A 12,459-nucleotide genomic window follows, 5' to 3' on the forward strand; every position below is an offset into this window, starting at 1 on the left:
TCTGCACAGCAAAGCATACACCAGCTGGTATGTTGGAGTGGCGGTTCCCAGATAATATGCCCGAAATGTCACTCACAAAGCTCAATCAGTCAGCATTCCACTACTCACCTGTCTCCAGCTTCAGCAAATATATGGGACTGGAGATCAAGGACCAGATCAAAATGAATTTGCTTGACACTTTGCCACTAGTCTGTCACAGATCTCAAACTGTGGAAGCAAGAGAACTTCTGTGCTAATCCAGTGTGTATTTAGCTGAAATTCTCTGAATTCTTACACCAAATGATCACATGCATAGCTTTCAGGGATGTAACTCTGACCTCACAAAGAGTCCATGTGACAACGATTCATTAGAAGACAAATCAGTGCTCCATGAACCTCATTTCACTCTGATTCAAGCTGATTATTATGATACTGGAGAAACTATTTAAACGGTAAGTGTAATACAGACAATACAAAGAAAGCATTAACCTTTTTGTTGAATTTTTACGATTGAAAACAGGCCAAGAATTTTATGCTGACCAAAAAATTAGTCTGTTTTTGTGCATATTGCCTGTTTTTATAATTTATTACAATTGATAATAACATTCCAAAATCAATGCAACTGAATCGCCAGCTTCAACTCAGTTTATCACAATACATAAAAGTATTTTTACATGTCTAAAGGCTTTTATGGAGAAATTCAGCTTGGGTACAAGGCATATTAAAAAAATTACCAACCTTTTAACAATTATTCACAGTTGACAGTGGGTTCTATTCAGTAGAGGTTAAAAAAAATTATAGAATGAACTATTTTCTGGTTTGTTAAAATGCGTTTTCATTGTCTGCAGCAGCAAATGCACCTGTCATCACTAATTTAACACAGAAGCTCTGTTTGATTCTAATCAGCCGGGAAGAATGACAAATCATCAAATTAAAGCATTCATCAATTTCTGTTCAGGGACTATGGGATTCTATGAAATCCAATAACCCATAGGCCTCTGGTCAAAGGTTAACACTTATTGTTTTGGGCAATTCATCACTCCACCCAAATCCAGGATGTCATGTTTTCACAGAGGGTTGGGGCTTCAGTTTACATTGAGAGATTGTGATTTACAATATCAATACCACCAAGAAATACTGTCTGCTTTACCCGTAAGATTAGAGTTCAATTTATGGCTTAGGAGTACACAGGCATGAAGTAGCCAAGGCTGACTCTAACGACCTAAGGGCCAATGGGAGATGCCGGCTGTGTGAGATTTCTCTGCAGACAGGTAGAGCATGTTCCGAGAAGAAACGTGATCCGAAGCGAGTCCTTGCAGGGCGATATGGCTGTCTGCTAGAAACTGCCTTTAAGGCCTTTATCAATTTCAACTGCTACATGCTCTGGTACTTCAATCAGGATTTTCTGTTAGAGGATTATCCTAGGGTTTATACGTTTCAGCTTCTTTGACAAAGAATTATGTTGGACTGTTAAAAATCAATGCCATTCTTTCTGAAGCTTTCCAAGTGCTGTGCCAGCAGGGCAAAATTAGAGGCTCTGACTTCACAACAATTTGATTCCATTACAATTATCTAGGAAATTAATTTGCTTGAATTACATCTGATTATTTTTATTCAAAATAATTTTACATTTTCTCTGAATTCACAAATCGACTCAAAGAGTGTCTGTCAGAAATGTTACATAATCAGTTCAGCTGACCAGACCACAACCATTTTCAACGATCCTTACTGTGAAAAAGTTCACAATCATATTTTCATCCAAACAAACAGAACACGAAATAATAAAAGAAAGCAGAAAACAAATTTCATGTGTTTCATGAAAAAACTTGAGAAAGCTTGAGAAAGTAGATTATTTGTTTATTGGAGGTCAAGCGGTTTCTGTCTTCAGGTTAAAGTTCTCTTCTCTCTTTGGTAGCACTTGCAGCTAAAGAAAACAGACAATTTAGCTAGTACTTTACTCCTTCAGGTGAGGATAATCTCACCAAGCACTGTTACATAACCAAAGCGCACCATAACGTAAACTAGAATGATACCAATCTCTGTTATTTTTTAAATTGTATGCTTCATGAAAAGATTACTAAGGTGACATTAGCTAGTTAAGCAGCAAACCCTAACGTTATTAGCACTTAAGCTAACGTTTTTCAAGTGTTTTTGCTCATATTTTCACACTCTAGAGAGAAAACTTGCTTGTCTCTACACATGAGTAATTGTGTGTGTGTGTTTGTGCAAAACAACGCAGAATATCATTAACGTCAGTACAAGTACGTTTAGCTAACGAGCAAGCAAAATAGCTTATCGGCCAGTTCAGACACTTTAGATTTGTACTACTTTTGCAAATTTACAAAATATATATATATATAATCTGTAGGGTTGCCCCAGTAGCATATCGGTATTGACGCTGATACAAGCCTTTAAAAGCAGTATCAGTGTCAGAAATGGGATACCAATACAAAGCACTTGCACAACTACTGAGTGATACCTGTGTTAACCAGCAGCAGTAAAAAATCTGTAATGCCAGTTATCATGTATTATATATTAGTTGGAATTTTTCTTAAGGTATTAGTTTCACTGGTAAGCCACAAATAAGCCTGACAACACAATGTACAAACAGTAGCCCATACCTAAATGGCTGAGTTGGGCTGAGACGGGAAACAACATTCAGCACTATTTTTGCTGAGCCAGAGAAACTGCTGTGTGCTTCAGTGTACGCATCACAGGTTTATCTATATATTGTTCAATTCTGTTTTTAACTACTTTGCACAATAAACATATTTTACATTTACTTAAATTGTAAAATATGAATTATATTACGAATTATATAATAGTAAATACTAATTATATTAATAATATAATAATTACGAAAATAGGGTTTCTTAAGTATGCATAATGTTTTTAATAAATGTTTTTTATAAAATCTACAATAATTTTTCAGCCCATGTCAATGTCAAACATTACTGCTTTGAAAATGCAAAAACAACCAACATAACAGTCCCATCAAGAAAACTAAAAATAGAAATATTTGATTATGTTCCTGCAGTAGCAAATGAAGTCACCACTGCTCATCTTATTCAGCCTCTCTGTGTTGGAAGTAAGCCATTAGCAGACAAGGGTTCTGACTTTACTTTGATGGAGACCTTACTCTTGGCCTTACACACAATTACACAACTTCTAAACAGAAGGTCATATTAACTGAAATTTGAATCAGGAGATGTCGAGATGTTCAGAAAAGGTAAAAATGACAAAAAAGGAATTATTCTCTGTTGAAAGGAGCGCCACTTCAAAGCCTTTATCTGCACAGAGGTTCATCTCAGATGTGTGACTGATTTCACATAGAGCAGGCTGTATATAGAACCATATCAAAGAGGAAAGTAAGGATGGACAGTACTGTCAGTAACTAGAACCAAGAGAAAGCAGACACTATGAAAAAAGAACATTTATTCAAGGCCAACTTACCTCCTTCACACACAAGTTAGCATTCCTCTCTTTGTGGGGTATTTCAGTTGCATTCTATGTGACTGTTGTTAAATGTGACTGTTGCTGGGCTTCACCTAACCCAGTCCTAATTCTAAAGCAACAGCTCAGCCACCCTTACCATAAATGTAGTCGATCATCCTAAACATTGTCCAAATGTTGCATTGTTTTTGGTTTCTGACACTGCATGACATGATGTTATTTATAAAAACTGGAAAAATACCGATGAGGTTTAGGCCTCAAGATGGGTGCTGCTACTGTTTTTAGTTATGTGACATACTTTTGTCCACATTTTAGATAACAATATGTCATATAGTGTCAAAAACCACATAAGCAAGTACTCAATATGGTTTATTATGGTGCTGATAAGCTTCCAAAACTAAACGAGCAAAATTCAGACACCAAACAAGTCTTGGTTAATGGACTATGTCTGCAATAAGAGGGTAACAAAAGCCATAGATATTAAAAATAGGCATTTTTTTCCTGGGGAGCAGTCAAATGGCCCCACAGTGTCAAATCCTGGGGATACGTTTCTTCTCCATCATCCAAAAAGTTAAACACGCACATACACACACATGCACACATATCAGCTAAAGGCATCACTGAAGTTGTGAAGTAATGTTGCTGAGGGTAAGGAGCCCCTGTCTGTCTCAAAGCACGTTAATCGATTGCAGGCTGCACGCTTCTGATCAATAAGTCAATTAGAGCGCCATTAGAGTGGCATGAAAGCCAGGGCTCCAGACAAATTCCCTTGTGTGAAAGAAGTAAGAACAGGAATTCCCTCTCTGGGTCCCTCAAATGAACCTTAGCCCAATATACACTACCGTTCAAAAGTTAGAATTGCTTGTCATATTCTTATTTTTTGTTATTTTATGTACAATAATAACACCAGTTTTTCCAATATGTTAAAGGGAAATCAAATCAAGTGTTGTGCACAGACACACATACCGAGTCTATTTCTTGCTCACTCACAATATGTAGTAACGTACACAAATTTATTTTAATAACCTGATTTCTTGCTTCCTGAAGTCTTTTCTCTCTTGCTTTTGCTTTTTGTTGGCTTATCTGCAAAACAGACGGATTTTGCTCACCGCTAGAATCTGACGGCATGTTTGTTCCAGAAAGCCTGTTTTTCACGTTCCAATCAAATACTGAAGAGTAAAATCAGGTCCCGTCCACAATTATTTACCACCTGCATAACGTGTTTCACTTGGAACTACATCACACTAAGGAAGAAAAATGCATTCTGTTGTTTAATACATGCTGACTGTCGTTGACTACGTCATACATATTATCATACACACTATATGCACTATCCCATCACAAAATATGCAGTTTATTTCCTGTAGAGGATGTGAACTTGCTTTTGCTTCAAAAATCAACAAAACATGACATTTAGCCCTATGACTAAGTCCAACCCCTGATGGTGTCACAGTCATCAGTGGCCAGGAGTCCAAGAGAGCATAACTCGCCTCATTCTCTCTGCATAGGTAGTATGGCCCCCATCAATCAGTGCGATGCTAGCCGATGCAAGCGTCTGTTAGCTAATATAACAGAATCTAAGAGTGTTGAGCTGTCCAATGACATTGCATTAACGGCAGCTCGAAAAGATGTGGAGACACTTCAAATGCCTCAAAGGAAGCATGTGCTGGCCTTCACTTTTCCATAGCAGCAGGACCTAGCTACTGTGTGGAATTGGCAATGACTAAACTGGGGAGTAATAAAAGTATTCTGACCTGGGATGTTCAAACATTTGCATATGACTGTACTTGCTATGAGATTTAATTAGTACTTTTAGGAGGCACTCTGGATATTGATTTTTGAATTCTGTGCAGCTTTCTGTTGTTTTAGAGCAATCAACAGCTCTGTTCATGTTTCTCAGAATTTCTTTAAGACAACTTCTGATCTTACAACCAATTATTGGAATCCTGACTTCGCTGGTATGTAAGCATATTCTAATAATTTTATTCTGCTACTAAGTCGGGTTTTACATTATTGATTGAAAGCAGTGATTTTAAACCTCTGAACAGCAGCATACAGTTCCACTATGACACAGAAGGCCAAACAGCACAAAAAATCTGAATGGAAGAGACAAACTGCTCCAATTCACAGAGGCTGACGGAAGGAGACTGCTTAAGTGCTATGTATTTTTTATTTGAGTCACTCAGACGCACTGCCTAAAAGAAGTGTTGTCCTGCGCTAAAGGGACAGACATCAGTGTCACTAGTGGACACCAAACAGAGCAGAGTGCTGAGGCTTGCAATTCCACAAAACCTCATCCTCTTCCTGTCTTTGCCCTCTCCATACGATCACTGTAGTATCATATTCCCATTGTCATGTCACTTTCCACCACAAACCAGATTTCAGTTTCTTTGCTATTACATAACTAGAAACAGAATCCGTGTTTCATTCTGGGCAAATCTGGTCCTCTTACTGCAGCTACATTCATAAATCACTGTGTACAGGCCTAATATTTTTCAGTAGATAACACAGAAAAAATCACAGTAAAAGGTGTTTTTTCTCTTTTTTAACTGAAATTATCAGGCTTTATGGCTCCAGTCAGCAGATTTTAAACCCTGCAGGAGCAGGTAAATTACAATGGAATTGATTGTTGCCTCCTTGCTCAGTCCACATTCTATCAATAAACCAGTGATTGAAAGCTAAAACCAGGGAACAAGTACAGCTTCTGGATAAAACAGATCATTTTTCTGAGCAAGCAAATAAAAGTAGCATTACTTCAGCTACAATCTACTATGAGAAGTTAAAAAAGGTAATTCGCAGCTTAAAACGCAGCTTTCAGCTTAATATAATATTCTTAGTGGTGCTTTAAAGCTCTAAAACATCAAGTGAGACAAGTTCTCAAAAACATGTAAAGGTACACTGGTACACTGCAAGTGAAAGCATCTCAAATGAAGGCAATATATCTAGTATTTATCAAGTGGTCAGAATTGTATGAGATTCTTTAATCTATTCCTGCCAATTTCTACATAAATATAGTGGCCTTATGAAGTGAGCTTATTTTAGTGCACTGGCAGATTGCTTTCATCAAGTATTTTTTTTATTGTTTTATAGTATTCAGTACAGAAAGATAATATCAGTTGCTAAAGGGCTTAAAAGAAGCAAAAATGTCTTTAAAAAACATTAAAAAAATCAATGTCTTTCTAATGCTTCACTTGTACAGAAAGTGCAGATTACAGACTGACAGGCTAGAGATCCAAAACGTCTGCATCTGGTTAAGGAATGATGGGAGCTGCATGAAACTAAGATTATTAGCCAAAAGTGGCCTCATGTCAAGGCCAGGATACACAGTGCAAGTTTTGGCCTTATGCAGAGATTTGACAATGGTCTGGAAAGACATGTGTCTCATGAATCTCTATGCAAAGATGCTAGAAAGTTGATGAGAAGTCATACATTATAAACAAATACTTCCTTTTTCAAGATCAAAGCTTAATTAGTATATGTGTAGCAGACAGTTTCACAAGGATGAAATTCTGCCCAACAGTCAACCCCAGCCCCATCCTTGGCATCATTAACACCGTCCCTACTCCATTCTCTTAACACAGTCACTTGTACAAATTTACTTCAATTTGAATAGTGATCTAAAAGTAGCTATATAATTCTCATAATGTTTTATAACTTTTCTTTTTGGACCCCATTGTATCTTTCATATTTAGTAAACCTAAGAATAGCTGTGATTACACTCTGTTATAATACTTGCAGTAACTAGAGCTTTTCATACGAAAGACATGATGCACAAAATAACATTTAAGGTTACCATGTTCACCTTAAAGATCAAAATGCTCACTTACATTAACAAATCTAAATACAGCATTTTAAAATTCTTCCATGTTACATAATGTGTCCAGCAATAACAGCTTGTTACCATGAAAGTGTAATACTTCAAATACATGGAACTATGCATCTAGAACAATCTAAAATGATTATCCATAAGAGCCTCCTATGCAATATAATTACAAAGAGGAACAAATAACCAAAACTCAATTTAAAACCATGACATTCTAAAGACTAATGAAGTATGTGTATGCTCTGAAGACTAAGCTTGTGAGTAATAAAGCTTGCGTGCTGCGCTAGGGAGGCTTATACACATTAAAGCTTTGCCGTATAATTAATGTGTTTATAAACAGGGGGCCGGGTCATTTCAGAGATTTCATTATCGAGCCTGTTGTTTGCTTGGGCCTGGATCTGGGGGTGGGAGTGATAAATGAGCCGATTGGTCATTCAGCAGAACTAGAGTTATCTAGAGATATCACGCCACCTCAGACAGGAAGTGTTCCCAGCATGCACTGGTCTTGAGTAACTTCAAGCCATGTTTCACTGCCGTTTTTAACATGCATATTAACCAACAGTCAAACCCTGATCCCATTGGGGAATTTTTGCCATCCTGAGTCTGTTTTCTTTCAGGATAAATCCAATTTGATTGTCCCCTTAAAGCACCAATATTATCCCTAAAGGGCCGGTGTGGCTGCAAGTTTTTCATTCCAGTCAAGCAGGAACATATCTGATTACACTTTTTTAATCAGATCAACTGATAAGTTAGTATGTATTGTTCTACTACTCGGCTGGAAAGAAAATCTGCTGCCAGGTTTCCATGTTAAAGACAGAACTTGCCTCAATGGCCTAATGAAATCAGACAATTTCCTTTCCAAAAAAATAAAAAATAATAATTTTGTTTTTTACAACAATATACTGTGCTATACGTCCAGTAGTGAGGCATTAAGGATTCAGTATTCAGCCTATTAAACTATCCATGGAGTATTTCAGTCGATTATCATTTTAGCCAATGCTCTATAAAAATAATCCATAAAGAATTAACTACATATTTTTGTTTGTAGTTTGTAGTTTGAGTTCACAGAGCTAGAGAGGAAAACTGGAAGCCTTCAACTCTAAATACTACTGGTATAGTATAGATTTGAGGAGTGAAGTTTTAGGCAGTTATGGGCAAATTCTCTCACCTTTAAATGACTTTTTTGGGCTCCTGCCCAGAACACAGACAGGGACTGATGGGGTGCTCACAGCAGTCTGGATTTTTGCCATGTGGTAACATGTGAACAGAAAGGAATCCTATCTTCCTACCAGTCAAAGGTCATTACAGCTTTGGCAAATTCAGGAAATTGGGTCACATACTAACATGGGAATGCTAGATTTTAATTTTAGATCAATGCACAATAAATGACTATTAATGTTGAAGAAGTAAAAAAAAGGAGTAAAATCCCCCCTCTCTTAAATGGGTATTAGCACACCAATATTTTTAAAATGTTGTACAAGAGTTACACTGGCCCACAGTGTTACACTGTTTTGAGTTCATTCTCACTACAGAGTTACTAACAACAAGAGGTGTAAGCTCTATATTTCTCATATCCTGATGTTTATTAGAAAGGAAACAAATTACTACCTGACAATACCTAATTATTTCTAAAATACAATGTGAAACGATTATTCTTAGTAGTTCACTTCCAACAAATTTCACATTTCAATTCACAATTTCCAACAAAATCACTCTGACAGTAAATACTTACTAAGTTCAGACTGAAAAAACTCTAAGGTGTTCATCTATCAACTATGACCACAGAACAATAGGGGGGCTTTATTTGTCAACGTGCTTAAAAGAGAAAAAGAGGCCCATAAGTAAAGAGCATCTGACATAGTATGTCACAATTATATAGTTTCATCATACAGACCAGCAAAATCACACACAATTCTAAAAAACAATGAGAATTTTAGAAGTTTTTTTTTAAAGAGATTTTTTTTAAAGAGTCTGTCGACTCATTTCATTGATCTGCTTTTCAGACCGCTACTGACTGCTAAATGAATAACAATATTTTTTGCACATTCTACTGTTAAACTTACTGTAACATACTCCTTTTTTCAGATCAAGTTTGAGTACATATTTTACTCACCAATACCGAGTTCAATACCATACTGAGTAACCTACTTAGAATTAAGTAGTTGTTAGTCTAAACAAGCACAATGTACCTTAACAGTTAAATCATTAAAACCTAGCTGACTTTAAATGAAGTGCATTAGCTATGTTAGTTATGTGCTAGCTAATGCTACATTAGCCACCTTGGATTGAGAAGTGCTGCAGTGGAAAAGAGTGGATTTTGTTCCACATGAGAAAAGTACTTTTGTACAGCAATAAGTACGTTTCACAGTTTTGATGCTCCTCATCAGTCTCTTTCAACAACAGACTCTGCTGCACAATGACAGCAGGAATCACATCCGAGGCTAATCCGAGGAGCTCACTTGTAGAGTTTGTGTTTTTGGAGTCCTCTGCTTGGCTGGTTGAGTTGTAGCTGTATATCTTCTTAAGCCAGACATCCGCTGTGCGATTTTAGAAACATTGTCTTTGTATTTCTGTCTGTTTGAATAGACTATTGTGTATAGACAAAGCCTTCATATGCTTACACCATACAAAAGAGCTCAGTTTAATCAACATGCTATGTGAAACGCAGCCCTTACACACAGCTCATTCAAAACAACTGTGCACCGAGTACTGAGCAAACACACTAAAAAACTAAGCCTACACTGCACTGAAGATGAAAGCAGGCATGGATGTACAGGGCAGGACCATATGGTCCGTCTACCAAAAAAGTAGAAAGCACCAAATTAACATTTATACCTTGCAGTTCTTTTCAAACAGATTAAAGTTGTCACATATAGATGGTAACTGGGAATGAGTGGAATATAAGAACAATTGCCTTTCTTTGTAATATTTAAGCATCTCTATTCTTAAAATATTTTTCTCTTTTATGTTTTTATTATTCTCTACTATCTTTTATTTATGCCTTTGTAACTATCTTTGTAACGTTTCTGAGGTGTTATAAAATGTTATAAGCTGTATCATTTTTCTGCGTTTGTGTAAAGCACTCTAAATTTCCACTGATATGAGAGGTGCTGTACAAATAAACTTGCCTTGCTTTGCCTTGCCTTCTTGTCAATGAATGTCTGATGCTAGGAAGACTATGAAAGCAAAGTAAACTTCTTTTTAGCATGGCTTGTTGGCTAGTCTAACTTTTCCAACAAACTTTTATGTTGCTTGAACGAACTGTCACCTAGCATAGCCACCTTATCACAACACTACAGCAAATGCTAACAGTCTTCTAATCATTGGCTGAATTTCTACTTGTGTTAGTCACTAACACTTACTCCGACATTACCACAGTCACTTCCTTTTTTAAACGTAAGGGTTGTTTAAGTCGCCATGGCATTTCCACAGTCCTGATCAGGTAGAGTTCAGCTGTCTAGCTTTTCACTCCATCTGTTTTTTTAATATCTGATTTAATTGGCTCACACTCATCAAGTCACACATCTTTAGGTTCACTGAGCAAACAGAACAGATTTCAGTCTAGACTGTCTGCATTAGACATTCACCATGCTTTCCACACAACCATGGTCAAAAATAAATGGACAAAGAAAGATGGATTCTGCTGGACGAACAGGGCAGTCAGAAAATTGGAAAGCTGCCTGGCTTGTTCTTGTGCTTATTTGCTGTGGCTGTCAGCATGAGCAGGTCTATACTGTACGTTAGCTTGCCTGTGCAGGCAATACTGTCACTGCAGAGCCATGAATCAGTGTGAGTGCCGGTGTGTGCCAGCCTCCAGTGGCACTTTCTAGCCCTGAGACTCACACTGACAGGATAGAAGTGCTGCACTTTGCACTTTTTCCTTTTGCTAAGTGGGACATCCATACGCAGCAAATGACATGTAACTACCTATCAGCCAGTCTGAAGCAGCAACCACTGGACATAAACCAGGGATACTGTCATATATGGCAAACATTACTGTGAAAAAGCTCATTAACTACCACAACTAATATGATCACTCTATATTTCTCCAGAGAAGACACTAATAGAGATGCCTTTATGCAAAATAGTAATATATAATATAGAGACGGCACAACACCTTTTTTTCCAGTGCATTCCTTAAACCTACAGTACTATTCAACACAAACAATAATATGATATTCTTTTAACTAATAATTTTTAAAATGTACCATGCTCAAACCGTTCAGTTAACTCTCTACTGGCCAACAGAAAGACATACATAGCAAACAACATAGCAAATCTGATCTACATTTTCTGCTACACTGCTGGGTTTTGGACCAGTGCTATCTTTACAATGTACCATCAAATTATCTTATAATGGCAAAACTATACTGTATATTGCTGATATCATAAGCTGCCTTCACACATTAACTTGGTCTGGTTTTCTCAGTCTAAATGTCTAGTACAGTGAAAAAAAACACATAAGTTTAGTCAATTACACAATCTAAATCATAAATTACATTATAAATAAATTACCTGCTCCAGAAGCCAAATGACAATCTGGAGCTGATAATTAAGGTAAGTAAGGTAAAGATCCATGTCTGAGCTTAATTAAACTATTCTAAAGCCTTAAAGCAGAAACCAACCTTGGCAACAGATAATCTATGTAAACTGTGCAGGCAAGACTGATACATCTAAAAAAAGGCATGCTGACTCCTCTATAGTAGCACTTCTGAGTCTCATGCTTACCTTCATGATGTTTTTTCAGGGCAGCCTGCTCCAGTGTAAATTCACTCACTCTTTCTCTGTCTGCTGCCTTTTACGTGCTGATAGGTTTCCAAGTGAAAAGCAGAGCGCACAGTTTTGCAGCAGGGAGCACTACACCCTGGCATGATGTTATCAGTCTCTCTCTTTTTCTGTCTCCCCACTCTCTCCACCTCTGAAAGAACAGAGTGAGTGAGACACAAAGACTGAGACTACACTTCCTTATTCATAAGACACACCCACTAGTCCATGCTGCCCAATGTTGAGATTCTCTGAATTTAGCCCCTCCCTCAGGGAATCACTACTACACACATGCACACACAAACATCCACCCCAAGCCTAAGATACTAGTATGTCACCATACAAGTCTGTCTCTGTCTCTCTCTCTCTCTCTCTCGTTCTCTCTCACTCTCTCTCTCACTCTCTCTCACTCTCTCTCTCACTCTCTCTCACACACACAC

The 12,459-nt window shown here is 37.3% G+C and overlaps 1 protein-coding gene across 1 annotated transcript in view; it reads right to left on the reverse strand.

Annotated features, from left to right (window-relative positions):
- Window positions 1–12,172, reverse strand: part of LOC118816887 (inactive phospholipase D5) — a 49,578-nt gene extending 37,406 nt beyond the window's left edge. The window contains exon 1 of the mRNA XM_036583494.1: window positions 11,984–12,172. Coding sequence (XP_036439387.1) covers window positions 11,984–11,989 — 6 coding nt within the window. The 5' untranslated portion in view covers window positions 11,990–12,172. The remainder of the gene's footprint in view (window positions 1–11,983) is intronic.
- Between the last annotated feature and the right edge of the window lie 287 nt (window positions 12,173–12,459).

This window comes from Colossoma macropomum, unplaced genomic scaffold, assembly GCF_904425465.1.
Source record: "Colossoma macropomum unplaced genomic scaffold, Colossoma_macropomum, whole genome shotgun sequence".
NCBI lineage: Eukaryota > Metazoa > Chordata > Actinopteri > Characiformes > Serrasalmidae > Colossoma > Colossoma macropomum.